This window comes from Fukomys damarensis, unplaced genomic scaffold, assembly GCF_012274545.1.
Source record: "Fukomys damarensis isolate Sample0158 unplaced genomic scaffold, DMR_v1.0_HiC HiC_scaffold_22, whole genome shotgun sequence".
Lineage (NCBI taxonomy): Eukaryota > Metazoa > Chordata > Mammalia > Rodentia > Bathyergidae > Fukomys > Fukomys damarensis.
The window spans coordinates 15,728,129-15,742,634 of record NW_022900934.1 but is presented as its reverse complement, the minus strand read 5'-3'; the positions used below and the strand labels follow the sequence as shown (position 1 = coordinate 15,742,634).

The following is a 14,506-nucleotide window of genomic DNA, read 5'->3' as shown; positions in this document are numbered from 1 at the left end:
CGCACCACCACGGCTATGCCGTAGGGCACGCTCTGGCGCACCCCGTAGCCGTGGCGCATGCCGTTGGTGAACTGGCCTTGGTACGTCCCTGCGGGCGGGAAAGGGCGCGTCAGTGCGGGGCACCACCGGGCTGGCGTGGGCAGTGACCAGAGTGTGTGCAAGCGCTGGAGCCGGCCAGGCCATGAGTGGCAGAGTGCACGTTTTGGGGAGTCCTTGAGGTTTCGAGTGTGGGAGAACACAAGCAGAGTGAGCAAGCCAGGCCAGTCTGTGCAGTGGTGTGACTGTCTCCTAGTGGGAACACGGCAGGATCACAGATGTACAAGCAAGGAGTCTGTGAATCCCGTCATCGGGGTGTGAAGTTGTATAATGGAGGCTCCGGGGAAGAATGAGGTTAAAGGAGTGTGCTAGCGCAAGAGGGGACAAGCCAGAGGGAGTTTGCCAAGTGGTGTGACTATTTCCAGAGAACATGCTGGGGTCACAAGTATGCAAGATGGAGCGAAGTGTGTGAATCAGAGTGTTAAAGTGTGAAGTTATCTGAACAGATGAGGTTCTGAATTCAGATGTGTGTGTGAACGGAGCTTGGATCACACTGAAGAGCATAACTGCACGGACATGAGCGGACAAGACAGGATTGTGCAATAGCATGACAGTTTGCAGGTGGGGGGTATGCAAGGCAGTGTGTGCACAGAGGGTGTCTGAGTCCATGTGAGCGAGGCACAGTAGGACATAGCGTAAAGTTATGAGAGCATTCAAGGTCTTCATTGTACAAAGACAGGTAGAACTGCATGAGCGTGCAAGACTGAAGAGTGCAACGCAGTGTGAACAAGCAAGGCCCTCTGTCTTACTACATGAGGTTAAGTACACATGCACAGCTACACAAGTGTGCAAGGGGATGTGAATGATCAAGGCCATGAACAGGTCAGATAGCAAATTTGCATAGTGTGAGTGGGAAAGCATGAGCTTGTGAGAATATTTGTGTAAGATTATGTGTGTAAGAGATCAGTGGGCACACACATCAGTGGCTTTTGACTGAATGAGATCATGAGTGTGCAGCACTCATGATGGGGCGTGCCTACAGTCCCATGAAGGTGACATCATGGATGTTTATGAGGTTGAGTGAACGGCTCTCTGTGTGTCATGGCACAAAGTATAGGAAGCACTTGAGCTGAGCGTGTGAGGTGTGGGCATCAGTGAAACTGGGACCACACAAGACCATGCATATGCAGGATGGTGATGTGTACAGGTCCTGCACGGACACAGGTACCTGAGCTCCCGGGAACAGGACAGCTTGTGTTAGTAGCCGCTCAAGTCTCATGTGAGTAGAGTCAATGCAGAAAGGAGCACAGACTCCAAATCCTGCTTCTGCCCTCACTAGCTGTGTGACCTCGGGCAACTGGCTTAACTCTCCCTGTGCCTCAACTTCCTCCTCTGTCAGGGATGACAATTACCTCTTACCTCTTAGTGTTTTCTGAGGTTTACATAAGTTAGTATCTCTGAAAAACTGAAAGATAAGATATGCATGTGATTCTGTGATTCTACACGGTTGTTCCAGTGTGAGATCACCCGAGTTGTATGAACAAGCTGCAGAAGACTTCACACTACAGCCCCAGCCTTCTGGGCGGTTCTTTCCAAGGGCTCCATCCCAAGCCATGCCTCATTCTCCCTGGACAGTTCCATCATCTGTGGTTTCTTCACTGCCGCATATGTCCAGGTGACTCCCTAAAACATGTGCCGAATCCCCTTTCTGCTGCTGCAGATGTTAGCCTAGAGGTAGATGTCACACAGCCACACCTTTCAACACACACACACACACACACACACACACACACACACACACACACGTACACATGCACACGCCCCCCTGCCCCACCCTCTTTCCTACAGCAGCCCTGAAAGCCCTCTCTCGGTGGGTAGAACAGCACAGGGATATAACCTTCAGCCTTTCTTTTAAACACACACTGATCCTTTCCCTTGGCTAAAGAAAACTAAATGATCTTTGCTGTAGTTTGGATCTTAGAGTCCCCCAAATATCTGTGACATCTTGGTTCCCAGCATGGAACATTTAAGAGGTGGAGGAGAAGGTCTTCAGGTCTTTGGGGTTCCTCAGTGGAGACTGTGGGATCCTGGTCCCCTCCTCTCTCTCACTCCCCAGCTCTGCTCTACCACAAACTGCTTCCGTGATGAGCTGCCTCACCACAAGCCTAACAGGCAACAGGGCCAACTGATCATGGACCACTGGCCAAGGGCCCAGATCAGCCTTTCCTCTCTATAAGTCATTTTCACAGGTATTCATTCTGTAGTAATGGAGAACTAACTAAGTGGCCATCTTCCCAACACAGTGTTCGGCTGGGCAGCAGAACCAGCCAACCAGGGAAGAGCCCAGGCTCAACCCAACAGGCTGCTGTCCCCTAGGCCTTGGCATGGGCTGTTCCCAGCCACCTGAGACTCTTTTCCTCCAGTTACCCTTCACGTTGTTACCTAATGGGGCCTGCCAGACCACCCTCTTTAAAACTGCAGTCTTTCCTGCACTCCCCACAACCTCTCTCCCTGATTGAGCCCCCCACTCAAGTTGTATCCCCTCTTACTGCCTTTCTTGCTTTTCTCCCCATGCCTAAATGGAAACTGCAGGAGGTCAGAGGTCGGTTCTCTTTTGTTCTCTGAGGCAACCCCAGAACCTGGAGCAGTGCTTGGCACCTAGAGGTGCTCTGTTAATCTCTCCTGAATGACTGGCTGACCTTTCTGGAAACTCTATCACATTGAGTGATCTTGGGCAACTCCCTTTCCTGAGGCCTTCTTGCCCTGGCTGTCAATGATACATGGGGTGGGGTGCTCTCTAGGGTGTGAACTAATGCTGAGCTAGTGGGCACTGGGGCACTGTGACTCTGGGGGCAATACATGTCCAGGTGTCTCGCCCTGCCTGGTCCCTCTCAGCATGGGGTACTCTAGCTCCAGACCTCTGCTACCCTGGCCTGGCCCTTTCTGCCTAAGAGCCCCGTGAAGGATCATGTACAGTGCTGAGGGCTCACTTAAACCTCTGAGCACTCCTGTGAAATAAGTCCCTGATTATACTCAAGTCCAGGAGAAGAAGCAGATGGTCTGAGAGTTGAGCACTTTGACCAAGGAAGCAGGATCCAAACTGTCTTCTACCAAGACTCATGCTTGAGCCAGTGGTTCTTAATACTGGTGCTATTAGAAGCATCAACTAGCTAATCCTTGCTTGTCACCACCAGAAACATGGATTAATTGTGGGGAGAGTCCCCCTTGCTTCCAGCAGCTCCATCCAGCAGGCAGAAGCAGCTAGGAGCGAGAGAGACCTCAGTGCTCACCTCCCTACAGTGAGCAGCCATGGAAAACCAATGGTCATTGAGTGTCTGCTACATACTGGCCAATGAAAAGTGGTGTGAGAACCTGGGGATCTCCTGGAGAAAGGTGAAAACAGAACCTCTCTTGCATGGGCCGATGGATGTGTAGAAAGCATGTGTCCAAAGTGTTAAGACCAAGGGAGGAGCAGAAGTGGGGTTTGAACTAAGACCCAGTTCAGGCTGTGACATGGGATTGTGTGGCAGGTGCAGTGAGCAGAGAACTGAGAACGTGGTACCCAAAATGAGAAAATGGGAGATGGAGAGCAAACTTTCCCATTTCCCCACTCACTCACGTGATCCCATTGGGTAGAAAACAAGGGACAGAGTGGAACATGACTTCTAAGCTATGGAAGCCTGGACAAGTCTTTTGTTTTGTTTTGTTTTGTTTTCCTCAGTTTCCTCACCTGGAAAATAGTACCCACCTTCCAGGGTTTTCTTGAGGATTAAAAATGACGCAGCAATAAAGGGAAAAAACAACCCAACATCCTGGCACACGGACGAACTGCAGTGCAGCCACCCGAGGGGGTACCTGTCGCAATTACAAGGAGGACTACTCTGACACCCCACAGGAATGGGCCTCAAGATTGTGCCCAGTCAGCGAAGCCAGAGACAGAAGAGCACAGACTGTGTGATTCTAATGACACCAAAATCTAGAAAAAGCTCACTGACGTGGCAAGGGGTCTGTGGTTGCCAGGGGCCAACTGTGCAACAACATTGTGTCTCCGTGGAACTGGTATTTGTTTACACGGACAAATACATCTGCCAAGAATGTCCCTTAAAATGTATTTTGTTGTATGGAAATTACACCTTCATAAAGTTGATTTTTTAAAAAATAAATAATTAATATATGACTATGCTTTTTGAAAAAATAAAACCACTCCATCTGGTGTTCTGCAAATATCTATCAGGACATCTTACACCTAGAATCCAGCCACGGCTCAGCATCCTCTGTTGGACTGGTGGTCAGAGCCACCGTTCTCTCTTACCCAGATTTTCCTAATAGCTGCCACGCTGGCCTCACGGTCCTGCCCTTGCCCCTCCCAGATGTTCCTAACAGCAATCCGAGGGGCCCTGCTCTAGCTGCTGGTAAGTCAGCTCACAGCTCTGTTCTTCTCCCTCAGAGTAGAAGCTCAACTCCTGCGTGACCCGCGGGGTCCTGCTTCGTCTCCCCTCCGTCACTCTGCTGTCCTTATCTACTCACATTCTCCTTTCCCTCCCGCCACTCTAGGCACGGAAGCCTCTTGCCCGTTCCACCCACACACCAGCAGTGGTCCTGCTTGGGACCTTGGCATTTGCCCATCGCTCTGCCTGGAACGCTCTTTCTCAGAAACCTACATGCCTCTCCCTCTTGCTATTTTCAAGCCTTTACTCATCTTCTCAGTGAAAGTTGCCTCAATCACAAGTTTAACGTGATAATCCCCAAAGTTTTCCATCTCCCTTCTTTGCTGTGTTCTTCTTCACAGCATATGTAATATATTTTATTGACACGACATATATTTTATTAACCACCTCCCCCACTGTTGCACAAGCTCCACAAGGCAGGATCCCTCCCCCTCTGTTCTGTTCTCTGTGGTATCCTCAGTGCCTAGGACAGCGCCATGCAGGTACTCGGTGTTTGTGGGAGACGTGAATGAACAGCGTGCGTTCCACAGCTGTCTATTCTGTCTCTGTTTTATCCATCTGAACACAGCTCTGTGAAAATGCCTGGAGAGGTATTTGATGGTTCCAGTTTCCCAGACAGGAAGAAACTAAGGACGAAGGACTCGCTCGAGAGGATAATGCACAAGTCTCATGCATGCCTAGCGATACTGCTCCCCCTTCTCAGAAGAAGGAAGAAAAATCATGGAAGGAAAAAATGAACAATAGAACAGAGATAGTGAGCAAGGGGAGAGAGAAGAGACATCCAATCTCTGGGGTGGAGAAGTTCGTGAAGTTAAATCAACCAACCTGACGTGAGCTGAAATTTGGCATGAGATGGGCTGACGTGGTCTCTTTAAGCCCAAGGGAAACTGAGATTGCAACAGAGAGCGGCTCTTGGCCCCAGTTGAGAAGGAAACGGCCAGGCTATATTAGGAAACTTACAAACAGGTGGCAAGAGGCACAGACATCAGGAGAGGCTTGGAGTGACAGGTCCCTGGGAGGGGGAGAAATCAAGTGGGGCCGTCTCTCCAGGCCTGTCTCTCTAAGACCATAGAGTCCTCCCTGGGGACAGGAGGAGCGCAGCCCGAGGAGGGACACGAGGAGGAGCCTGCCCACAGCCACCTGGCTGGGAGGGGCCCTCAGCAGAAGCAGTTCCTCCTCTGGCAGTGCCGGGCTGCCCCTTGCTTGGCCTTGTGATCCCCATTGGGCATCCCATTTTCTCCAGGCAAAAACCCAAGATCCCAGCAGCCCATGCTGCCTGGCACTGACGGCCCCTGTCTGCCTCTCCTGCCTCATCCTGAACTGTGCTCTAGTCACACTCGCCTTAGCGCAGGTTTCTCATTTTCTCAGTATGCTCTTCCCCCTCTCCCCCTAGCCAACGTTAGTTGAGTCAAGTTCAACTTAAATGGGACTTTATCCAGGAAGAAGTCTTGATCCGATCCCCCTCCCTGGAGTACTGCCAGAAACAACCAACTGCAGTCCTGACCCCTTCGTAGCACTTTCCCCACATGCAGTTAAATAGTGATTACAATCATTTGTTTGCTGTGAAGCTTCGTCCCTGGCTTTGGCTCCCAAGAGGGAGGAAGCCATGCTAGCGTCTTCTGACTGTGGTACCAGCAGCTCAGTTCCCAGGCCCAAAGACGCCCTCAGTAAACACAGGATGAACTGGTGACTATCTTTTCCTCAGTGACACTTTATGTCTTTCCATGGACAGGAAACACATCTCTTCCCTGCCGACACAGATTGAAATAGGTGCTTAGAAGTGGGTAGCAGTGGCCACCAGCCATGTTCAGATCTAGATTCAACAGATAAAATCCTGGGAGTTACTGAGGTCTGTTTAAAACTGGTCAAAGCTGTAACAAGAGTAAATACATATTCCTGAGACAGAAAATTGAGTTTAATAAAACCTAAATATGCTTTCCTGGTTTAGTACAGAATATGATACCGTGGATTTAGGCCTGGGGCTGTAGCTCAGAGGTAGAGCAATTGCCTAGCATGTACAGCAGTCCAAGAGAGAGGAGATGGTCCTGGTCTTCTGTGGCATGGAGGGGAAGTGTGGTTAACTGAAGATAAGTGAACTATGTAAGGGACACAAATGCTGCCACACAAGCAGTGCTCCAGAAAGACTGCGGGACTAGCTGCTTTTTTTTTTTTTTTTTTTTTTTTTTGCTGGGGATGGAACCCAGGGCCTTGCCCCTGCTAGGCAAGTGCTGTACCACTGAGGTGCACCCCCAGCCCCGAAAGGCTAGCATTTTGGCAGGTCAGTCTATTTTTTTTTTTGGTGCTGGGGATGGAACCCAGGGCCTTGCCCCTGCTAGGCAAGTGCTGTACCACTGAGGTGCACCCCCAGCCCCGAAAGGCTAGCATTTTGGCAGGTCAGTCTTTACTCAGAAAAGCTGGCCCAGGAAGGATTAACTGTAAAGATGAAAAAGAGCCAGGAAGGACAGAGAGAACACAGAGGGTCACAAGGAGACCAGCTCCAATTTTCTGCCTCGGTGTGGTTGCCTGTCAGAGAGCACACTTGGAATCCCTAGGTTTTGCTAGCCCTCTCCACTCAGGAAGAAGCCTCAGTCCTTTTACCCTGGGAGGAAAAAACTGTTCCACTCTGTTCATCTGCCTTTACATCCCTAAACACACACTGCAGATAGTTTTTGGAAGTCAACTCTATAGGACAAGATCCACCTTCCTGGTCAGAGATTATGATTTAATTGGGCATGAGCACTGCTGCTTTGAAAGCACTGATAGGGTTTGAATATGATTCAGTGGTGCCCCCAAGGGATTAAAGCTATTGTCCTCACAGTAGCGCTTTTGGGACATGGAACAATCTTTAGAGAGGTCACTGGGGTGCGGGGGGGGGTGCCCTCAGAAGGGACTCTCAGGCCCTAGCCTCTGTCTCTAACCTCCTGTAAGCTCTTTACACACACTCTCCACCATAATGTGTGGCACTCACTGGAAGCCCAATCAATGGTACTGCCCAGCCTTGGACTTTGAACTTCCAAAACTGTTAGCTATAAACAAACAGAAAGAACAAGAAAAGAATCCCACTTTTTTCTTTATAAATAGCCTGCTTCATGTATTTCATTATAGTGATGACAAGTTGACTAACAGGGCTAGGTATGTGGCTTAGTGTCAGAGTGTCACCCAGCAGGTGTGAGGCTGTGGGTTCCAGCGGGTATCAGAAGCAGGAGGGGAGGGGAGAGAGTAGAGCTGACTGATAGAAGCCCCTCAGATGATTCCCATATGCAGCTGGGATGAGAGCAGAAAACCACTCTTCTGACCTCCAACTAACCAGCCCACTCCATTCCTGCTGTAAAAACCTGTTAGTGGATGTCCTTCACACATGGCTGCTCCCAGCTGGTAGACTGTAAAATAATTAATCGACTTAATATCTGTGATAAAGTATCTCAATAATTATATATTGATTGCACACACAAGTGATAATATTTTGGGTAATGAGTTTAATAAAATGTTATTAAAATTAATTGTACCTTTTAAAATGTGTCTACCAGAAAAATTTTAATTACATATATAGCTCACATTATATTTCTATTGGAAAGTGCTGGTTTAAGTCATTTGGAGTTTTCAGTTACCTGAAGATTGAAAGCCAAAAAAAAAAAAAACTTAACGGATGTAAGTATCATGATTGTAATTTTAAAGTCGGAAAAACTGAAAATAAGAATCTAAAGGACTTGCTCATAATGACAGTGTGACAATGGCTGGCAGTCACATCCAAGTGTCCTGACAAATGTTTGTCCCTCTAAGAATTTGAGATTATCCCTGCCAAATTAAAGACTTGGAGGTTCCCACTCAAATTGAAGAAAGCACAACCATTTCCAAACTCCAAGGGAAGGTTAAGGAGATCTAAAATCCACTCTGAGACAGGAAAAAGACCTGTGTGCCATCTCATGCGACAGAATCGTCACGGAGAAGATCACCCAATCCGGCCAGTGATACTTTTCTATTTCTAGGAAACTATCTCAGGTTGGACTGTCACTGTCTGGGGAACTGACCAGAGGCAGAAAGAGAGGAATGGAATAGCTTTCCAGGGGGCCCCATGGCCTCTGGATGTCCTACCGGTCCAATCCCTCCATGACCTGCCCTAACTCACCTTGCCAGCCTGGTCTGCCCATGTCTTCTGCACCCCAATGTTAATGCTATGTCCTCAGGACACCACTTCCCCTTCTTCAAACTCTCATTGCCTGAGACATTTGTCACTTCTCCTTCCTTGTTTGTATCTTGTCTATTCTAGCAGCCATCCCTGATTGTTCCTCAGGTCTTCCTATGTAATCCCAGAAGGTAGCATGAGACTCTAGGACAGGCCCAAGGAAGTGTCATCAACCAGTTTCAGACAGGGTTTAAGATAGAGCCTAGCAAACGTGGAGTGAGCATCAGAGAATCCACAGGTTAGTGGCTCTTGTCCAAAGTACACCGAGGTCAGACCAAGTCAACAAGCCATGCATATTGTGGTGAACACACAGGCCCACATCAGTGACACTATATAGCTGCTCCTAAGCCAGTGGTGACAAACCTATGGTTTGCATGCCACAGTCAGATTTTTGTTATCATTGAAAGCTCTACAAGGTTCACCATCATTGTCCTAAGCAGAGGGGACTAATCCAGTCTTGGCTTTAACCCCCCTTGACAGTCTTCTCTGGGGCACAGAGTTGGACTGAGATTGTGTGCAGGGATTTGGAAGAGAACTCTCAAGAATGCCTGTGAGGAAGGAGGTAGGATCTGGTAGTGGAAGAAGTTGGACATCATCAACAGAGGCCTCAACTGATGCCACAGGATCTCTTACGCTGGTATAGTCCTTCAGAGTCATCACACATCACAGCACAGAGCCAGGTCTCTGTACTCCTGTGCTGGCTATGGATGAGCCAGCTCCCATCCACAGAAAGCAATGCTCAGCAGGGAGCTATCGGCAGCTCGCACTCCTAGCAGTTAGGAAAAAGAGGATCTGGATCCTGAGGGGGGTAACAAGAAGCTATCAGACTTCAGTGTGACCCACAAAGCTCACAGGATCTGGGTTCCGCCAACGTGTCCAGTTCTCTCTCTGGGCTCTGGTTGTTTCTAGAACTTGATATGCTCCATTCCCTCTGTCCAACCTTTGCATTCATTTGTTCTTCTGCCCACCACAGCATGGTCTCCCCTACCGTTCAGTGAACCCTAGGGTGAGGGTTCTCCAAGTTTACTTGAAGCTAAAGGGTTTCCCAGGATATGAGATTTTCAGTGCTAACACCAGGACAGTTCCAGGTCAACCAAGAAGGTTGGGTGAGAAGGACATTTCACATTAGCACAATATTCAGTGGTATACTGGCAAACTAGCACTTCAGATAAAACCAACCTGGGTCAATTAGCCAATGTCCACTACATGAATATTCCCACTCTGGCTGGTCAGGCTTCCAAGGGTTGAACAGATAATTTGAAATTTTCCTGAAAATGTCATGGTGGGCTCTTATGAGCCAGAAGGGGCTGGTTTTAGTAGCCCATAATAGTATGGACTGCCATGTTCCTAGTGTCTGCAGATGTGAAACACAGGTGCTAACAAACACAACTCTGGAAGTGAGAATCTAACTGGAGCAGAACTTGCAGATCATCTAGTCCAAGGGCACAAGTAATCTGTAACATGGATCACCCCTTCCCCACCCTGTGCTAATTGATCATGGTGCTAACTCCTTACACAACCTCACAGTCTCCTCTCACCGTGTCTCCAGGTAGCCACAGCCAGAAAGTTAGCGTTGCATGTGAGAAAAAGTGAATTTACATTTAAGAATGTAGTCCGGTCCTCTTGTACCAATGAGAAGTTCAGAGAGATGAGAGACCTGCCCAAGGTTACACTGCAGACAGTAGCTCAGCTGGGATTAGAGAGTAGATTCCCTGCCTCACCTGCTTTCTCTGTCCTGCGCTACCTTGAGGAGCTGAGTATTCAGAATGGGAAGGGACAAAGGTGGGCTATTTGGGATTCTGGGAAACACTAAACTTTTTAAACACCTTCGAGAGTTTTTATTATATCTAAATATAAATAGTTTGTGCCTGGCCTGGTGGTGCACGCCTGTAATCCCAGCACTCAGGAGGCTGAGGCAGGAGGATTGCCATGAGTTTGAGGCCAGCCTGGGCTACATAGTGAGCTCAAGGCTACCTTGAACCACATAGTGAGACCCTATCTCAAACAAAACCAAGTAAATAAGTAAATATTGTTTGTGAGTTGGGAAGGAAGCACTTTTCAAAATGGCAAAAGTCATATATATGCTCATTACAAAAAACTTCAAGTAGATGGGAACATTAAAAAAAGACCTTTGCACTATCTCCAAGGGTAACATTGTTAACAATACAAGTCCTTCCAGGTCTTCCTCTACGCACAGATGTGCACATTACACTTCTGGACTGAAAGGTTTGCCATTTATCACTCTACCATCACCCCATGTCTGAGAATCGGCACATAGTAGACACTCAAGACCTATTTGTTAAATGGCTTTTGTTCACTTAAAGCATCTTAGGTTCCTTTCCCTAATGAGAGTAGATAAGTGTACCTTTATTGTACTACACTGCATGGACTCATAAATAATAGTCCCTTTGGTGAGCAGTTGGACTGCATTATTTTCCCATTACAATCCCAGGCCCTTGCTCTCTGGCTCGCCTACGAGGCTGGCACCAAAGTCCCTTCTCATGGCTTCCAAATGTTGCCGTCTGTCAAAGCTCCATGGTCTCTGATTTCCTGGGATCGCCAAGAGACAATCCAAAGCGGAGTAGCTGGTGGCATTTGTGACAGCTCTCGGGAGCAGGGTCAGGTTGCAGTGGGTGAATGACAACTCCTCTTATCCTGCAGGGCTCCACCACCCCACAGCCAGAGTCTGCTGCCCCGGATGACACCCCACAGTTCACACAAGAAGCTGAGGATTAACCGGGTGACATGGCCCAGGTGCTGACAGCCTGGGCCTGAGGCCTGAGTGGATGCCCCATTGCCAGGCCCTGGGTAAGCTCCGCACCCTGAGGGCTGCCAGCAACTCTGAGGACCTTGGAAACCAGAATCCAGTGGGTGTGTGGAGGGGTGAGGGTCTGGGTTCGGAAAGAGGCCCCTGCCTGTGTACAGGGGCCTGTCCAACAGGCATGATTCAACATGGTGTCCTACACTGGACACCTGACTTCCCTCCTTAAACCCTCGTCCAATCTCAGTTCACAGCCTCGACCTTCTTCCACAGTTCACACCAACCCTGGGACCATGCTTAACCCCCTTCCTCTCACTCCTATCCAATCTATCAGCAAGATCTATCAGTTCCTCCTTCAAATATCCTTTCTTACCGTCTTGATGGCTGCAAGACGAAGGTCCAAGCCACCACCATCTATCACCTATATTATTGCAATAAACTTGCTACTTATTCTCAACACAGTCTCTACCCCAGCCCCGGTCTCTTTGAGACACAGTAGCTAAAGGAAGCCACTAAATGAAGGAATCCCTTTAAACCAAGTCAAGTCCTATCACTTTTATGGCCCCCATTTTTCTCAGAATGAAAGCCAAAAGTTTACCATGGCCCACACAGTGCTGGACAAAATACCCCCCTCCATGCCTTCCTGGCAGAGACATTATGTAGATGATATCATGACATTTCTGTAAGTCTCACTGTCTGCCACTGAAGGTGTTCAATTTGACTGTGTAGTTAAGAAGATATACATTGAGGATTCCAACTTAATTAAAAATGAAAGCAGTGAGCCAGGGATTTAGCTCAGTGGTTCTGCTGCCTGCCTTTCAAGCTCAAGGGCCCGAGTTCGATCCCTGGTTCCAAAAAAAATGAAAGCAGTGAGAGCTTGGCACATGCCAGAAAGTATCTTTCAGGCTGTGTTTGCCTCAGGTCTAGGCGTGTGGCCCCTCTCCACACCACAGGCAACAATGTGCAGCCAGCAAAAGCTTGCAGGAACAAGGTGCTCACACTGGCTGGCAGGGAAGCATCCTAGAGTTGTCTCTCATGCTCCGGGATTGCTCTGTAGACTGTGCTGGGCACACATCTGGACTGACCCTTAAATAGGGAGTGGAAGTCACATAGGACTAAGGAGGACCAGACCTCACTGCCCACCTTGTCTGGGGCCCCAGCATGGGAAGGGATAGGAGGGAACAAGGACATCCCTCTCCTCCACTGCAGGAAGCAAGCCTGTCCCCCTCAGCCCATAGTCTCAGCCAGAGCCCTCACGAAATGAGACTAGACATTCCTCCCTAGGGTGTGGCAGGCAAGAGCTGGCCCAGAGAACAGCTGTGAGGGGCCTGGAATTAGAAGGTCCTGGAAACAAGCAAGCTTCATGAATCCCAAGGGCCTGCCTTGGACAGGATGTATCTACAGAGATCTGTTCACAGAGAGGAAAGACTGTACTTTCCGGTCTTGCTGAGGGGCGCTCTGCCTGCCCTAGGGTCTCCAGATAAAGCCAAGAAGCTGCTGAAACTGCAGCACAGCCCACTGCCATGCTGATCCCTGGCTGTGAACTGGGACATGAGATTTTTAAGATGAGGTTAAATTATGCTGATTCTACATTCGAAATGGAATCATGCCTGGTGTGGGTTCTATCCATGCTGGCAGGACACAAGGAGAGAACAAAGCACTCAACATCTTGGCTTTTTAACTGTTCCAAAGTCAAAAGCTAGTTTTAGGGCTCAAATATTATCTCAAAGTCAAGGACAGCTATAGTTCAGGCCATTCTGAATTAATTTCCCTTTAGGGATATGAAGAAAAGAAAGAAAGAATAGAAAATATTTTGTCATTTTCTATGTGCTAAGCATTATGCTACGTGCTTTATATATATGATCTCATTTTCATTGTCTCAATTATATCTTGAGAAAGGTTTTAACACTCCTAGTGGAAAAAGGAAATATTTGCCCAGATGCCATATTTAAGAAGTGGCAGAGCCGTGATTTGAACTCTATCTGGCTATTCTAAGGCCCCAAATGTCTTCTTTTAATAAGTACCACGTGTGTCCCTTTAATATCATATTCTCTTAGGACATCTACGTTTTATTTTTGATAGCAGTCAAAATTTTTTAAATTAAATAAATTTGTAAATCTGAAAACCAAAAAACACCCCACTAGAATTAAACAATTAATTGAAGAAGTTAAAATAATTCAAAGTCACTATTATATTTTTTCTGTAAACTAGCAATGAACAATTGGTAAAATGAAATCTAAAATGCCATTTATGAAATAATTAAAAAAAAAAAGCAAAATATGTGTGAGTCACTGAAAACTCCAAAGCATTGCTGAGTGACATTAAAGAAGACCTAAATAAATCAGGATCTATACCATGTTCATGGATCAAAAGACTCACTACTACATGATATCCATTCTCCCAAACACATCTATAGATCTAATGCCACTGTAATCAAAACCCCAAAAGGATTTTTTGGTAAAAAACTGACATGCTGATCTTATACTATATATGGAAATAGAAGCTATCTAGAATATTGAATCTTGAACAGGAAGAGAGAAGTTAGAAGATTTTTCTCTATCTGATTTTAAGCCTTACTGTAAAGCTACCATGAAGACAGTGTAATATGAGTACAAAAATAAATAGATTAACACAAAACACATTCCTTTGGGGAGGAAATAAATATGAAAGTTAACTTCCTTCATGCTCAGCTATGTGAGGAACACATATCACAGGTTGAGAAAATGTGACACCAAGTACCACTCAGTCCTCTGTCATGGAGCAGTGACTGAGCTCCCATGTTCAGAGTCTATTGGACTGAAATGAGCCTAAGTCATTAGTTTTGGGCAGGAGGAATAACCTGGACCCAGAGATAAACATAAAAGTCTTATCTTTTCAAAATACAATGGTTGTAATAAAAGCTTGAACACATGACAAACTCTATTCCAAGAGCTTTATACATAGCAGTGCATCATTTAATTCTCTCAGCAAGACAGAATAAGGGAGAAAAGGGCCAAGACTGAATATAGGAAGGGAAATGTTGTTTTATGTTTGTTTCCATTTTTTTTTTTTTTTTTTTTTTTTTTTTTTTTTTGGGGT

The 14,506-nt window shown here is 47.2% G+C and overlaps 1 protein-coding gene across 1 annotated transcript in view; it reads right to left on the bottom strand.

The window, feature by feature from the left end:
* Jph2 (junctophilin 2) overlaps positions 1-14,506 on the bottom strand; it is a 69,292-nt gene that overhangs the window by 46,745 nt on the left and 8,041 nt on the right. The window contains exon 2 of the mRNA XM_010631507.2: positions 4-88. Coding sequence (XP_010629809.1) covers positions 4-88 — 85 coding nt within the window. The remainder of the gene's footprint in view (positions 1-3; positions 89-14,506) is intronic.